Below are 17,904 nucleotides of genomic sequence, written 5' to 3' on the forward strand. Positions count from 1 at the left end.
AAACTGTCAAGTTGGGAGAAAAGAGAGAGAAGAACAAGTTAGAGCCAAGAGTGATTTTGCTGCACATTTCTTTCTGCAATTTTAAGATAAGGGTGAGGTTTACTTCAGTAGTATAGATTTTAATTTCTGAATTTGAATTTAACAGAGTTTTGGAGTGAATTGGGATTTTGGGGTTTTGTGATGAAATGATGATTTTGGGGTATAGATTGTTGTTCTGATGTTAGAAATAGGTTCTGAGTGTATACAGTAAGTTAATTTACATCTGTAAACTGATTTGGGGAGTGAATGGAAGAAAAATTGGATTTTGGGGAAAAACCAGTTTTCTGCCCGTACAGAAGTTCATCGCTCGCCTCGCGAGTGAGCAACTTCATCGCTCGCCTCGCGAGCAGACCAACTCACCATGGCGAGCAAGCCAGATTAAAACTTGATTTTTGAAATGTTGTTATAAGATGTTTTGGGGATGGTTTAAGGTACCTAGATGATTTTAATGATGACTGTAGCAAGTTTTAGGTTCAAAAGATGAATAGGGAGCTTAGAATTGAAGTTTGAGTGAGAAAAATGTCAAAACTCCCGAGAGCACCTACTTTTCACTCGCCTCGATAAGCATCTTGAACGCTGATATTCAAGTGTCAAGGAATGCACCTCATTCTTTTGACACTTGAATACCAACGTTCAAGATGATCGAATACTGGAGTCCTGCTGTTTAGCAAGTTTGAATTTGCCCCATTCAATGGTAATGTAATGCAATGTAACGTGATAACATATATATTGAATATGCATAATACAATTTGTTTTGAATTGAACAATAATTATCTTATTTATTCACTTTTCGAATTTATTTATTCATTACCCAATTTTAATTAGTTGAATTCACGTTAGATTTAATTAGTGTTTATTCGAATACGCAATTATTCAAAACGCGATTTTAATCGAAATTATTCAAAACGCGATTTTCATTGAAATTATTTAAAACGCAAATTTATTAAAAGTACCAATATGTCAAGCAAAATGTACCATAAAAAAAGATCCAGAACAATTAGATATTACAACCCATTACATTCAATCATCTTCCTCCTCACACAAGTCAATTGGGTTGTCCTCGACATTCCCTGGTGTAACACTCTAATCGTTGTGTTATTTATTTTTGATTTATGTGGAGTCTATTATATGATTTTTTTGGTGATTTATGTGGTGTGTTTATTTTATTATATAGTTTATTTTAATAATAATTAGAATAAGTGAGAAATAATAATTATTTTGGAGTTTGGGGAGTTATTTAATATTTAATAGAATTAAAGGGAGTTAAATGAAATGAAGGGAGTTAAGTAAGTGGGAAGTTAGGAAAATGGAGTCAGAAGCATTCTACGTGAAAACTGTCAAGTTGGGAGAAAAATGAGAGAAGAGCAAGTTAGAGCCAAGAACCATTTTTGCTGTGCATTTTCTACAATTTCTAAGGTAATGGTGAGGTTTACTTCAGTAGTGTAGATGTTAATTTCTGATTTTGGGTTTAACAGAGTTCTAGTAAAAATTGGGGATTTTGGGTTTTTGTGATGAAATGATGATTTTGGGGTTGAGATTGTGATTCTGATGTTAGAAATAGGTTCTGAGTGCATACAGTAAGTTAACTCACATCTGTAAACTAATTTGGGAAGTGAATTGAAGGAAAATGGGATTTTGGGGAAAAACCTGTTTTCTGCCCGTACAGAAGTTCATCGCTCGCCTCGCGAGTAGCTTGTGCTCGCCACGCGAGTGAGCAACTTCATAGCTCGCCTCGCGAGCAGACCAACTCGCCATGGCGAGTAACCCAGATTAAAACTTGATTTTTGAATTGTTGTTATAAGATGTTTTTGGGATAGTTTAATGTACCTAAATGATTTTAATGATGACTGGAGCAAGTTTTAGGTTAAAAAGATGAATAGGGAGCTTAGAATTGAAGTTTGAGTGAGAAAAATATCAAAACTCCCGAGAGCACCTACTTTTCACTCGCCTCGAGTTCGCCTTGAACTCGCCATGGCGAGCAAGCAGTTTTGTGAACTCGCCATAGCGAGCAGATGTGCTCGCGAGGCGAGCTGTACTGTTCCTGGGTGTTGAATTGCGTACATGAATGGTAGTGCTTGGTGTTGTTGTTTTCGAGCATATTTATAAATAATTATGCATTATTCTAGATTGCTGGGTTACTGGTTGTTGATTGCTGTTGATGACTGAAATGTATGCTTTATTTATTAACCATACATGTTGTTTAAGTGGAGTATGTATGCATGGTCAAGTTGTATGTAGATATACACAAGTAGGTCCATTGCATATGCATAAACAGCGGAGAGGACTCATGTCCTAGAGCACTAGTTGCTCAACAGCGGTGAGGGCTTCGGTCCTGATGAATGCTTTAATCATTCAAAAGCGGTGAGGGCTTCGGTCCTGTTTGGTACCACATGCATAATTGCATTTATTGAGGAGTCTAAGGTGTTGTCTTAGCAGTGTTGTCATATCATTTACATGAGTCTTAATTGTTGGTTCTAGTTGCCACATTAATGATGATGATGTTGTTGATGAATGTATGTAGATATTTGTATACATATTGTGATGGGTGGATTTTGATGATGTTTGTCGTTGCTTGTGAATTACATACTTATATTTGCAAGATGATGTATTTGATGTTTAGGGTGTTAGATTCAATTGAAGATTTTAATATCTATATTCTATTGTTGTGAATCTCACCCCTTCTACTTGAAAATGTTGCCCTTCCTATGGGTAACTTGCAGGTGATCCTGAGTAGTCGGTGGTGGCTCAATGTCGTATCTAGGGCTCTGATACGTGGGATGGGAAATATTCTTATTATTGTTTTCTTTCCTATGTATCTTATTTTGGAACTTGTTGTTATGGCCCTTTGATCGTTGAAATTGTTGTTAGGCTTTATGCCAAGATGTTGTTTGGAGAATTTAACTATTGTTGTTGTTATTTGAAATGCAAACTTTCCGCTGCATGATTTTGAAGTTATGAAAGATGATGAATTAAATAGTTTTATTTTCTATTTAAGAAATTTTGAAATGTAGTGTAGCATACCCGTTGTGGAATTACTCTGATGAATATTTGTTATTTAATTGTTTTTGTGTAACGGGGTGTTACACCTCCTCAACCTCGAATGATTATACACCAGCACCTTCGAATCCTTCTTTTTGACGGATCCATCACATGTGATTCTGTGCCATGTCATCGGTGATTTTTCTTTCTTCTTGTCGTCACCCTCCTTCTTCTTGTTCAACTCAACGTTTCCCTGATTCTGAGACATATCTACATAAACAAATCGGCGATCAAAACCTACATCATGTCGTAACAATTCTACAATAATTCATCAAAACCTAAACTAATCCTAAAAATTATACCGTAACTAATCGTAACAATTATATCACAAATTCATAACAAGTACAAAATTTCATAACAAACCTAAACTAATCGCAACGATTATACAACAATTCATCTAATCCTAAAAATTCTACCATAATTCCATAACTATGCTGTTTTGTTCATATCACGAACACAACGACAGTTAACAACCGCTAGAAGCCAGGGGCAGTTAACTGCCAGCGCATGGCCTAACGGTTGTTAACTGCCGCTGGGGGTAAAAGCGTCACTTACTTATGTCAAAAAAACAATTTTCTTTTTAAAATATGTTGGATAGATTCAACCGATTCATATTTAAAAATGGGCAGATCTTTCTTATCCATTAACACTTTTTTTTTTAATGGATTGGATGTATTAAAAAATTCATGAATGGGATTACTTTTTCCATCTTGTGGGTTTCCTCGCACGCCCTATTTTAATGGATTGGATGTATTAAACATGTTTATAACATGGATAGTCATTTTAGGGACAATATTAATCTTCTTAATTCTCATCCTTCTGTTTTGGATCATTGTTACCTGTCAATGGACTTCTTATGGAACTCAAAACCCCTCAAAATCCAAAATTTCTTCGTTTAGATCCATTTTCCATTTTTTTTAATTTTTCATATTCTCAGAAAAATCCGAAAAAATTTGCATTGATTTTATTTGATTTTTAGAATTTATTTGTGCTATTTTTATATTTTTATGATTTTATTTGACAGGTTTTTAACATTTTTTTACTTAGTTTTATTATTGTTTTTAAAACTCAAAACTGCTGAAATATGAGAGAGTCTGATAGCTGATTATACATAAGAATTGTCCGGATTATAAAATCCGAAATAATAAACATGAATGCGGATTTTAAAATCCGGAATGCACAAGGGCATTTTTAAAAATTTTACAGGGCGCGGGAGAAGGTCATATAGGGTGGGAAAAGTAATAGACTTAATGAATTGGATGGATGATGGATTGATGAATCCAACCAATTGCCACGTTTGTTTTTAGTCTTGTAAATTTTGTTTTTGTTTTTAGTCATTGCAAATATAACACATTTTTTCTTTGAGTAAATAGTCACTTTAGTCTCTGATTCTGCAGCTCGCTATCACATAGGTCCCTGACTCAAGATTAAATACAAATAAGTCCCTGATTCTGCACTTCCGTTATCACTTTAGTCCTGATGTTAAAAAAATATGTTAAATGATGAGGTGGCGCATATGATGTGTCACAGGGACCAAAGTGAAAGTATAAAATGGTCACTTTGGTCCTTGAACCAAAAATCAATATCCCAAAATTGAATATCAAATCCCTAAATCTTAAATCCTTAAATGTCATATAATTATCTTTTTTTGTTCAAAATCAATCTTCCATTAAACACAACCTACTGTTAGGTCCCTGACTGAACATACTTACTATCAGTTGGGTCCCTGACAGTAAACACGAAATTCACTAAAGTCCCTAGCTATTAGGGACCTTTTTGGCTTGAAAGCTGATCTTGAAGCAATGATATGTTGGGCTAAGGTTTGGAGTTTTATAGTAGTGTCATAGTGTTGTGGTTCTGTTACTTATTTCTCCCTTTGATTTATAATGGCATCAGAATTACATATATAGATAAATGAATTATGAACGGTGTGTTTAATTATAATCCATGTAAGTATTTTAAAGTCATAGCTTGATTTTTTTATGTGTCTTTCAACAACGATAACCAATTTTTGGCGGAGAGATTTGAATACCTGATGCATAAATTCACTTACTAAAATACACAGGCTTGAAGTTGCATGTTGTGATTATTATTACCATAGTTTAAAACATTCTGCATAGACAATGACATTCAAATTTGTACAAGAAGGTGTTGATTCAATAATATCAAATATCATATTCATGATAGGGTTAATTAAGTTTTTGGTCCCTATAAATATCTGCAGTTTTGTTTTTAGTCCATATAAAAATAAATCACACTTTTTAGTCCTTACAAAATTTTCTGTTAGTGTTTTTAGTCTCTGTTAAATTAAAATTTGTTTAATTATGCTTAAACTTCTAAATTTTTAAAAGATTTTTTACACACATGTTTATAACATCGTAAGACACTGTTTTGTAAATTTTTTTAGTTTTTTAACATGTAATGAATTAAATATGAATTTTTCTAAAAGCCAAATTTTCAAGATTATATTAATGAAAATTTGGACCTAATAATAAAATTTTAAGTTACTTTTTTGCGGATGAACTTTGTATAACATTCTAAGTAAGTATATGAAAAATATGTTACAAATTAAAAATTTTAAGCACAATTAAGCAAATTTTAATTTTACAAGGTGACTAAAAGTATGTGTTGGTCCCTGTTAAATTGAAATTTGTTTAATTATACTTAAACTTTTATATTTTTAAGTGATTTTTAACAGACATGTTAAGAACATTATAATAATCTCTTTTACAAAAAAAATAGAATTTTTTAACATGTAATGAATTAAATATATTTTTTTAAAACGCCAAAAATTCAAGATAAAACTAATGAAAATTTGGACCTAAAAATAAAATTTTGAGCTAATTTATTGTGGCGGGACTTTTTATAATATTTTAAACAAGTATGTAAAAAATCATTAAAAAAATTAAAAATTTTAAGCATAATTAAACAAATTTTAATTTATCACGGACTAAAAACACTAACGGAAAATTTTGTAGGGACTAAAAAGTGCAATTTATTTTTATAGGGATTAAGAACAAAACTGCAGATATTTATAAAGATCAAAAACTTAATTAACCCTTCGTAATTAACCCTTCTCTCAATTTTCACTTTTTATTTATTTTTAGTTTCCATCTTTTATTTAAATTCCTTTTAATTTAATTAACTCATTTTGTTTTATTTTTAGTCCAATCCATACAGCTCATCATGTCCCCTAATCCCAAGCCAAGGCAATTTCTGTCGGTCCTTTAACAAGTTCCAAGTCTCAATCCTGGCCTATAAATACAACCACAACCAATCCAGCACCAACTCAATTCAATCAAAATTATCAACAACTTTCAAACAACACCAACATAGTACCAAACCGAATTCAAACCTCACAAAACCAACATCCACGAACCCAGTATCAAACCGAATCCAAACGTCACAAACAACAGCAAGCAACCGGATCCGTTCAAGTAGAAAAAAAAAGTAGTATTTTCTTTCCTTTTAGATCTAGGGTGTTTTAACTTTTTGTTTGGAAATTTTGAGTGCAAAAATCGAAAAGAGGGAGAGAAAAGAAGTAGGAATCGAAAAAAAATAAAAAATAAAAACAGTTTTTTAACTCCGGCACGTTGGCGCCGCCGCGATAACTGGCCGGCCACAGCGCCGTAATTCCCTCCGACCACCGTCTCTCCCATCGGAGAAGACAAAGAAACGAGAGGAAGAAGAGAGACGTGAGGGAGTGAGAGAAGAAGAGAGAGAAAGAAATGAAAGAAATGAGAGAAAAATGGAAAGAATCGGTATTTATACCCCTTTTATTTGGCAGATCAAATCAAGGCCGTTGATCTAATCAACAGCCAAGATTCGATCTCTGAGGTCCAGCCTTGTTCTTGGTCCATCTTTTTTCGTTTTTTATTCCTGCACCCCCAGCATCTCATTTTTTTACTTCTTTCATGCATTTTTAACTTCTCTTGCATTTTTCTTTTTTTTTTCCTTTTTGCATTTGTTCTTTTACTTTATTTTTATTATATCATCATGCATTTTTAATTTTCGTCATTTTATGCAAAAAATTAGGTTAGGGATTATGTGGTGATTCAACGTCACTACAGAAATCCACGCGCTTTTATTTTTATTGCTCCGTTAGTCTAATTTTCATTCATTATTCAAAAACAACAAAAACATTCAAATAACAAAAATTACAAAAATATTTTCATAACAAACCTTGATTCTCAAATCAAGTGATCCGTTTTTATTTTATTTTATTTTTCTTTTCTTAATCAAATTTCAAATTAATTTTAATTCTACTTTGAGTCATTTTTTTCTTAATATAAAAAACACAAACAAATTCTCATTTGCCACTTGGCTTTTTATTTTAAAACTTTTTTCAAAACTAATAAAAAATACAAAATCAATCAAACGTTAATTTCTACCCCAAATTACGAGGTTTGGATCCCTTACGGATACGTAGGCAAAAGGACTTGTCCTTCCAAATCAACTAAAATCAATTTCCTTTTTCTTTTTAACTCATCATTCAATTCTATTTTCATCTCTTTAAAAGCAAGCAAGTTTAAGCACAAAAGTTGAATAAAATCAAGAGGTTCTCGTAGAGTACTACGAATAGTTAGGGTGCTAATACCTTCCCTAAATATAACCAACCCCCGAACCCTTAAATCTTTAAAAATGTGGTATTTGAACCATTTTCCACTTTCTTTTGAAAAAATTAAAAGTTCAGTCGTGAACTAAAAAGTGAGTCAAACGCTAATCAAATGACCTTGATCTCCAAAAAATGACGCGACATTATGCTTTAATTGTTTTAGCTTCTCATGAAAGAAAAAATTAAAGTGAGAAATTTGATAACAAACTTGGAAACATAAACAACTTATGTTAGATGTAGCACTAGTACCTACTAAGTAGAACAAATTTTGAGTTAGAAATTATGTTGAAAGAAATTTAATAAAAATGAATTATCATTTGAATATATCTTGAGCTCTTGATTATTGTATACTTAGACCTACGGGGTAGAGATATGAATTATCATGTGAATATAACAATAATCAAGAGTAATAAATGCCAATAGATTTGCTAATTCATTGTCTGGGAACTAACTTATGGGACCTAATAGTAAGTTGTGTTTAATGGAAGATTAATTTTGAGCAAAAGAGAGAATTAGATGAGATTTAGGGATTTGTGATTTAAGAATTTAGGAATTTGATATTCAATTTTGGAATATTGATTTTTGGTTCAGGGACCAAAGTGACCATTTTCTACTTTCACTTTGGTCCCTATGACACCTCATATGCGCCACATCATCGCTTAACAGATTTTATTAACGTCATGGACTAAAGTGATAACGGAAGTGTAGAGTCAGGGACTTATTTGTATTTAATCCAGAGTCAGGGACCTATGTAACAGCGAGGTGCAGAGTCAGGGATCAAAGTGACTATTTGCTGTTTTTTCTTTTGATCATTGATGTTTTATTTTTGTCTCAGCAAAATCTATTCATATTAAAATTGATCCTTGAAATATCCTTGAAATATATACATTTGTTTGTCCCTAAATATTCTATATTTTGCAATGATCAATTCCACAATAACTAAATTTGGCTAGGCCTATTCCTCGAGAAAATATTGACAGAAACCAAAGTAATAAGGATGAAAAACTAAAAAAATATTTTTGCAAGGACTAAACAAAAAATATTGCCATCCTTACATAGAAGGAATTACAGGTTCTCCAGGAATGACAAAGAAGCTCTTACTTTCAATTAGTTTTCGCCGTCTATGTCCACACACAAATTGATATCTGGAACTCCTTTTGGTGCTGCAGGTATTCCCATTATCTTCAAATATCCCAAAAAGTGGTTTTGTTCTGCCTTTTTTTCCTCACCTTCGTAGACACGGATCAAGGCCACAGTTTGATTATCGTAAATAGTTGTGAAACGCATATCCCCCATTGTTGGCACTGATGTGTTCCTCGGAATTAAAGGAACAAAAATGTTCCCTTTAGCTCGAATCTCAAGGGCTAGAGGTGTGACTTGAGAAATAAACAAGTTCAAGTTCAAAGAGGGTTCAACAATGCCTGAAGCAACGGCTCCGGCCACAGCTGCACGACAAAGTGCAGCTTCCAAAGGATTCATTCCTATATAAAGTTCTTTTCCTTTACATTTTTCATTTTTGATACAATTTCCTTTGCATATTTTAGTAACAAGATTCTTCACCCTTGGTATATTCCAACATCCACCAACAATTATAACATCATTTAAATTCTCAGTGTTTCACTTTGCATCTTTCAAGCACTGGATGATTAGCCTTTCACATATTTCAAATACCTCTTAGTTTACATCTTCAAACTCCTCCCGCTTTACAACCTTGCCTATCTTTAAACCATCTCCCAAGTCTAAATCAAACTCAACACTTGTCTGAGAGGAAAGTCGATGAATCACTTCCAGGGTTGCTACTCGAAGTAAACTCATTGTTTTAATTTTTCTGTCCACATCAATATGTTTCTTGAATATATCTCCAGAATCTGGTAAGAGATAATACGTCTCCACCAACAGCCTTTCCTACCAAGGCTTTTATTTGGCATTCTCCTCCTGCTGTACAGCAGTCACAGCAACATCACAATAACTGGAATCCATGTTGAAAATGAAGAGCCAATTTCTTGCTTTCACTGTCCTTATCCTCATGAGAAGAACTAGAAGCCTGCAGTTAGTTGATACATCAGCCTGAGAACATGAAGATTGGACATCGCACAAGTGCGATGAGTTCGGATTAGCTGAGGTCAACTGAAGGAAACTGGAACTGTAAACACTACATTTCTTATCCGTCGTTTCAGTTGAGTTTCAGCCAATAATTTCAACTGACCAATATATATTGCAAGGAATTGTTTTGCAGTAGTATATCTCCAAACTTTGTCCATCATTAGTGCACCAAAAAAAGGACGAATGTCGTTGCACAGTATTTGCAACATAAAGGGGAAATTTTTAACTTCTGGGTCAGTATCAACTCTGCCAATCGAGTGTTTCATGTTGTAAACTGTAGGCTTTAACAAAGGACACAAGTTAGCAAGACTCGTGTTTAAGTATGTCCGTCCTAAAAACCAACATGTTCTCCGATACAAAATGATGTTAATTTTTATTTTTATCACCGCAAAACTCGATGAAGTTAAAAACGAATGTGTCGCTCCATAACTAATTTCTGCTAACTGTAACTAACTTTGGCAAACCAAACCTCTGCAATTATAGGTCTCATACAAACTGTCTGTTTACAAACTTAAAAAGGACAAAAGTATACCAAACTTAAAGAACTCCTTCAGTCTAATTTCTCTCGATAAATTTCAATCTACACAACAACTCAAGTGTTTCCTAAAAAAACCACTCAAGTGATTAACTCATGTAGAAACAAAAACAAAAACAAATAATGCAACATGTGGCTCAAACACTTTATTATAATAATTTTTAAACATGTGGCCCAACCAATATTGAGACATGTTGATTTTGAACTTATTCAATTCAAAGAGTGGTGCATAAATTTTCATCTCCATATTCTTGTAAACTAAATGTTGAATTTGTGCATAGATAAACAAATAAGGCAGCCCATAAGTTAGTAAGGGATGCTACATTATGAGCTAATTTTCAAATATTGGATGAAATATCAAATTGTATTGTTATGATTGATAAAATGAGTTACGATTTTTCCTTTTAAAAAAACTGTCTCTTACATTCATTAGTTTATTTACCATAATTACTTTAATTTATTTATAAGTCATGCTATTATATACGTGCAAGAAACATTAGTTTATTTACCATAATAACTGTAACCAATTTTTTTTTACCATAATAACTTTAATTTATTTATAAGTTATGCTATTATATACGGGCAAGAAACACACATGGGTTCATGTTTGTGTTATTCTTGCCTTTTGTATACATTTAGAAAGAGCATTTCCCTTTATTTATTTTACCATAATAACTTTAATTTATTCATCATCTGTCTTGTGAGGAGTAGAGAGAAGTAGCGAGAAATAGCGATAAGCATAAGTAGAGAGAGAAGTGGAGATATTCGTCAATGTGACACTATTTTCATTGGTTGGAAAATACCTTGGGAGGGTAGGGAATGTATTTGAAAATGTGACTTGCTTGGAGACAAGGTTTCCACCGTCTTCAAGTGGAAAATGACTCAAAAATTTGATTGTCATGATCACAATTAAAGTTAAAATCAATGGTGAACTGCCCCCCTTAGTGCACCGTATACAAGAGTTTTTCAAGTTGAACTAACATATGCATTTCAATCATCTAACAGGAAAATAGTAGTGTTGATTGGCCGACTAAGTTTATCTTCTCTCATGGTTCTTTTAACATTCGTGTTATGAAGACTTCTCCTGGGACCTTAAGTCTCATTTTTTATGACATTTCCGGAACTTGCATGCCTAGGAATATTTTTTTCATTTTTGGGCGTAAGCCCTCTTTCACTACCAAAAAAAACAGAGAGAAATGGAGTGACGAGTCTAAATACAAAATACAAATAAAGTAGGTAAATTTCTCAAAAATTGAAACATATATGCAAAGCCTTGATTTTCAAAGCATCAAAGGGGGGAAGAGGGGAACACAACTAATATCAAGATTCGAGGGGGTAAAAACCACAAATTATAAGGAATCCATACCCTCAAGTTTCCAGAAAGTTGGAGTGCCTACAAAAAAATACTGGCTCCTTTCTAGCTCCAACATGAAAGTATTAACTCTCATCTTTCCCAAAAAATGATACACAATTGCAAATTGTGATGCAAATAAATTATATTTTCCTTGTTTTTTCATTTTCTTGTGTATGAATGGAAAAGTCATGGCATATCATTAGGGTGAAAATTGATATTGACCATGACATTAAATGCTAATGATTTGGACCATCACCTGTGCCAATCATGAGGCGACCGATTTATCAGTTGCTTTATAGTAAAGCATCTTCTGTACATAGAACATCATGTAACCCTGAGCAGCCCTCACAATGTTTTCATCAACTTGAGTAACCCAAGAATCATCACACTTGTACCATTGATTGCTTAATCGCAGATAAGTCACATAATGACCAGCATCTAACTTACCAGAATGAGTGACGACGGCAAACAATTCAAACTCAGAACATAGATCATTTGAAGCATCAGGCTCATCCCCATCAAAAGGAAATATTCTGTTACCAAACCGACTCCTTAAGATTGAGGATGAGAGATAAGGTGACATGTCCAGTGAAAATGGGAACTGCAAATAACGGTCCACCTTCCTTGACATTTTTTTTCTTGAAGAGTGCTCGAATCTTTTTATATGGAAGCAAGAAACAAGGGGAAGCTTCCGTATGGACATCTGCTTGAGAGTTTCCTGCTTCACCTTACACTGCTGACAGAAAAACTTTTGGTTTGACCCCAATTTCTCTGCTCTTGTAAATCTATCCAAGCACCCCATCAAGGTAGATATCCCAAAGTTTTGGCTGGAATCGGCCTCACCAGTGCAAGAAGGATTGGAAGCTGCAGCAGCCATCTTAGTAGAACCCCCTTGATTTGGTTCCAAGTCAAGTGAGATGTCTACGCATGGGTCATAAGTTGTTGATGTGAAACCACAGGCCATACACATAACATCTGACCGCAAAATACCAGAGAAAACCCTATGAGCAATACAACAATCGCTGCCTGCACAATCAATAAAATGTGGTCACACAAAATGTTACCTTCATGAAACGCAAGTTCAAGAGCACATCTAACATTGAAGATCTTGCACATTTTAGCAATTTTGTTTGAACTCTTCAGTGCACAAAGAAGGTAGCAAATAAGTTCATTGTTGGATAACTAAAAAAATAAACAAAAGGGAGCCTGTTATATTAAATTGAGGTTTTCAAGTGCAGGTGTCGAAAAATTCCTAATTTTGCAACCATTGTAGAACTAAACTTCTGGAAATGCATGTAAAGAAATTACCAACTACATTTTGGAAACAAATATTTTTTTTTTTTTTAAACCATCCAAAATCTTATACTTTTATTTTTCATTACCCATTTTGGAAACAAATATTTCACTACCGATAAAGAAAATTCACATCCTATAGCCTCTAACAATTTTTGTGCGGAACAGTTTTGCTCCTCATAATTAAGATCCAAATGTGTTTTAACGTAATCCATACTCCCTCTATGCAGGAGTGCAGACCAAAACACATTCTGAACTGATTCTGGAACAAACAGGGTCCTAATTCTGGGCTTCTGATTGAGATTAAGGAGAACAAGGAATTTGCAAAGAAACCAGGGAGACATAACTACTGTACAGAGACAGAATAACTTTTGGCATTTTACGTGGGATATAACACATCAAGTAGAAAGAACCACATAAGATTTTTCCAAGGCTAAAATCTTAGCCAAGCATTTACAAAACCCAGTTCTATACTTCTATCACATTCACGGGGTTAAAATGGAAAAAAAGAGGTGGTGTTAACGGCAGCATCGTCGGATCTAGAATCTCCTATATGATGAATTGAATAGGCTAGGGAAAAATTGATTTACTGATACTCACAGGAAGGTAGCCGCTAACACCATCAAGATAGCACAGGTTGTGATTGAGAATAAGCGCTAATTGTCTGATCAATGTCAACTCCTAGGGCAACAAGCAAGAGACCTAAACCCTCGCCCTGCATTTCAATGTCATGATAACTATGTTATCTTAAAGAGTATTCTGAATCATTTTGGAAGCTAAAAATATCAAAACATTGAAGAAAGTAAGACAATCGCACTATATTGATCATCTCCCATAGTCAGCATGTTTGTAACTATAATTATGCAGGGCTAACTCTTTGGCTTCTACTGGCAATGCTACTACTCAATACCAAAGATCAGTATACTCTTACTCTTTAAGTTTCAAACTCTTTCCTAACTATAAACCCATACGGTTAATTTTTGCCTATGAAACAAGGGATTGAGGTGGGATAATGTAGGCTTTGGTTTGGTCAGTGCAGAAGTTCACCTTCCAACACGATAATAACACCATTTACCATTATTCAAGATGAATGACACGCATAGCCGCCATCCCTATACTATTCGACACTGGATATGTGTCAGTATTTTAAGGTATGAATGTTTGCATGGATGGAAGCTATGTGTGTCATTTACCTTCAATAATGGTAAATGGTGTTATTATCGTGTTGGGAGGAGGACTTCTGCAATGACCAAACCAAAGCCATGAGTTGAAGACACTGAAACAGACATACCTTAAAGATTTGATCAAAAATACCAAAGAAACCAGAGCTTCAAGAAAGGTTCGACAAAACAAGCCTAGAAGATTTGATATTACCTAGAAAAATAGCATTTTGTTGTGTAAACCAATAGAAGCCACCTTACAGATTCTAGCAAGTACAAGTCTAAAAAATTCAACATACTTCACAGGGACAACATATTTGGTTCATACAAGACATTCCTTTCATGCCATAAAATAGAACCAAATCCTCCTCTCTCTCAGCCAAATACGAAAAATCAAAACAGGGACAATTATACATGAAGTCATCAGCACTTCAAAGAAAGTGAAACCAATAAATTTGTGTCATTGTTTTAGAATACATTACCTTCATTGTGTGGCTTATGTCGATCCTTGTCCACCTTTTCATGGATCCCATCAAGCATTGAAATGAAAAATTCATGTGCATCCTGTTGTTCATAGCTTGCAAGGTTGGACTTGGCTGCATGCTGCCACCAACTGAAACACCATAACAACAACAACTCAAATAACTAAACTTAAAATAATTACATGTATTAACTTACATCTCCGTCACCAATAACCAATCCAAATATTAACTTACATCTCCGTTCCAATTTAATTGTCACATTTTGACATTTTACACGAACCAAAACAATCAATAATTATTATTACTTTTGATGCAATAAGTTTGACTTTTACTATAATGACCTTATTTCATTTAATATCTTATTTCATATATTTCTCTCTCTCCAATAAATAATTAAGGGTAATATTGATAAAACATCATTTAATGTTGCATTAAACTTATTGAACTTGAAAGTGACAGTTAAATAGAAACAAAAAAATTCTCCATAAGAGACACTTAAAAAGGAACAGAGAAGGAACGGAGGGAGTAACAAAATTTACATAACATCTATGAAGCCCTGGCACTGACACAAGACACACATCGACATTGTATATGCCTTTGATCAGAGGTCTCGTGCTACATAGCATAACACCAAATAAATCCTCTACAAACCTAAGCACCAAATTCTACGCACCTGTACAAGAACTTTGCTGGGCTATAGGGAAGACGATCTCCAGAAAAAACAGCAGAGAACATAGCATCCATATCACAAGCTAAGCATAATCTTCCATTTTTTATTCCATTGTTATCTCCGTTTCTTTTCGCTGTTGTTATGGCAGAATCATCACCATTTGCGGCATCATCGGCATTGCTCATTTTCTGGCAAAAGTACCGATTATGCTTATCACTCAGGAAGTAATTCCTCAACGGTGGCGTGTGAAACAAAGCCTGCAACACCGAATTCATGAAACAAGTGTTTCCGAGATTGTTCAATCCCCGCAATCCCCGGGGGAAATCAGGAACATTGATCGGAGAAGAACAGCTTCCGATCAGAGCACGTTCACGTAGATCCGGAGTCGAAGGACGATAATCTACTCTGCGGCGCTTTCTGAGATTCTCCGGATGCGTAGTAGATGGCATAGGGATCACCGTTGATTTTTCAACGTCGCCGATTGTGGACGCAACGGTCTGTGCGATCACAACTGCGGCGTCGAAATCACGATCGTAAACCTGATCACGGCAAACGCAGCAGAAAAGCTCGGCGCGATCGACGTCGATTGCGATCTGATGACCAGGAGACATTGATGCGGCATGTGCGGCGGCGTGGGAAATGACACCGACGGTGGAAGAGTGACATGATACAGCGGCGCATGAGATGCAGGCATAGAGACGGGAAGGAGCGGAGAGACCACAGGCGTTGCAGTGCGGAATTTCGTGAGGATCACGGCGGAGGGAGGCGCGGCCGCCGGGAGGTTTGATACGGAGGCAGTTATGGAGAGAGAGGAATGGTTTGGTGGAAGTGCGGCGGAACTCGGCCAAGTGGGGACATGGTTGTGGTGAAATCTGACCGTTGATTTTGGAGGACATGACGGTGATTGTTAATGTGAATGAATCGAATGGATGGATAGTAAAGTTAGGTTTCAAGGTCTTGGATCGGAGAATCAACGGCTGAGATTTAGAGTGGGAGAGAATGGAGGTTGATCAGGATTTCATTTTTGTGAGGGCTGCGCTTCACTCAATATGGTGTTCAACTGCTAGTAGCTCCTACTTTTACTCTCTTCCATTCCATCCCACCTCTTTCGCTCCATATTTTTTATATATATTTTTTGCAAAATTTCATAACTATTTTTTAAATATATATTCTCATCAAAGGGAATAAAGTTTTTAGATGAATTGAATTTGGAGTACATTGAAATCAAGCCAGATATCAAGTTTTAAAGGTTTATAGACCATAAATCTACTTTCATTAATAGATATGAAATCTTGAGATATATAATTTTTTTGAAAAGTTTGATTGCTCTCGACTAAAATTAATTTTGTCTTTACAAAAATTTAGCTTAAGCTTAATGTTAGCGATTGAAAGTTTCACATTAAAAAATTGTCTAAACTCAAATTTATTATTCGATTCACTTTAGCATTAAGTAATCTAAAAATATAATTTTGCATATAATTTATATATGAACCATATTTCTGTTTTTCATTTCAAATAAATCAATCCGCAACAAATACCAAATATTATCATGTGATATTGACAGCATTACACACAGGTGTGAATAATTAGAAGGAAAATGTTTATTTTACATTCAAATGTTATTTTACTAGAATCAAAGAGTTCGACAAAGAGATAAATAAATCACTAATAAAAAGTTGTAAACCTATCGAAGTTTGCAGATACTCTAAGGAGCCAAAAAAGCTACATGAGTCTTTTAATGTTGATAATTCATAATTAATCTTGATGGTCAATATTTAATCTTCCCGGTCTCACAAAAAAAAAAAAAGAGCTGCACATTGTATTATGAAATGATCAAGTTTGTCATCAAGTTAATTTTTTGTCAACCCTTTGGTATTTAAGGGAAGAGAATTTTGGCAATCTAGAGTTGGTTCCTGAGGTAAGTATAGTCATCAAGAACACGAGATATATAATACGGCTAATGCTACATTTGTTTCTGCGGTTGGACAATATTAGATGCCTGTTCCACTTGAAACCCCAATGTTTAGCTTTGATATTTCCACGGCAGGAGTGCCTTAAAACGTGAGAATCAATTGATAGGCGCTAAACTAAACGTATAATAATTTGATAAGAATACCGGTGAATCAAATGGCAAGGTTTTAAAAAACAGAAAAATAGCTCGATAACAACTTCGGCTAAATTAGCTTGGCTTTCTGCATAATCATAAGTTCAAATATTTTAGCAACTTTCACATATGACAAATACACATTTTAAAATCCATTATTTGTAAGAAAGAAAGAAACACATGCAGAACAATTGAACATGTATTTACGGATCTTTAATACCAATCATGCAAATAGAGACCCGTGACAAATGATCAAAAATATCATTGCTCCTAAAGCCAGAGGGTCAAACAAACAAATGATTGTATATAGTAGAGAGATCGTGTGAACAAACCCCATATTCGTCCCCAATTTTGACATGTTTGTATTAGTAGTTTCCAGATTGAAGATATTTAACCCCAATAGAGGACTAACATTTCCAATTATAGAGTGGATTTAAGATGGGATTAAAAATTTAGCTACTCTAAAGTCAGTAGTAAAGTAAAAAAAAAATCATATGCATATAATATCAA

At 34.3% G+C, this 17,904-nt stretch overlaps 1 protein-coding gene and 1 pseudogene across 1 annotated transcript; both read right to left on the reverse strand.

Moving 5' to 3' along the window:
- Positions 1–10,286, reverse strand: part of LOC11438180 (heat shock 70 kDa protein 8-like) — a 35,808-nt pseudogene extending 25,522 nt beyond the window's left edge.
- A 1,247-nt stretch (positions 10,287–11,533) lies between these two features.
- LOC11440291 (ubiquitin C-terminal hydrolase 22) lies at positions 11,534–16,460 on the reverse strand. The gene is made up of 3 exons (XM_003609406.4): positions 15,294–16,460; positions 14,621–14,751; positions 11,534–12,711 (listed from the first exon to the last, which is right to left on the reverse strand). Exons 1-3 carry the CDS (start codon positions 16,184–16,186, stop codon positions 11,951–11,953), a joined length of 1,785 nt encoding a protein of 594 aa, XP_003609454.2. The 5' UTR covers positions 16,187–16,460; the 3' UTR covers positions 11,534–11,950.
- Between the last annotated feature and the right edge of the window lie 1,444 nt (positions 16,461–17,904).

The sequence above is a fragment of the Medicago truncatula genome, chromosome 4 (assembly GCF_003473485.1).
Source record: "Medicago truncatula cultivar Jemalong A17 chromosome 4, MtrunA17r5.0-ANR, whole genome shotgun sequence".
Lineage (NCBI taxonomy): Eukaryota > Viridiplantae > Streptophyta > Magnoliopsida > Fabales > Fabaceae > Medicago > Medicago truncatula.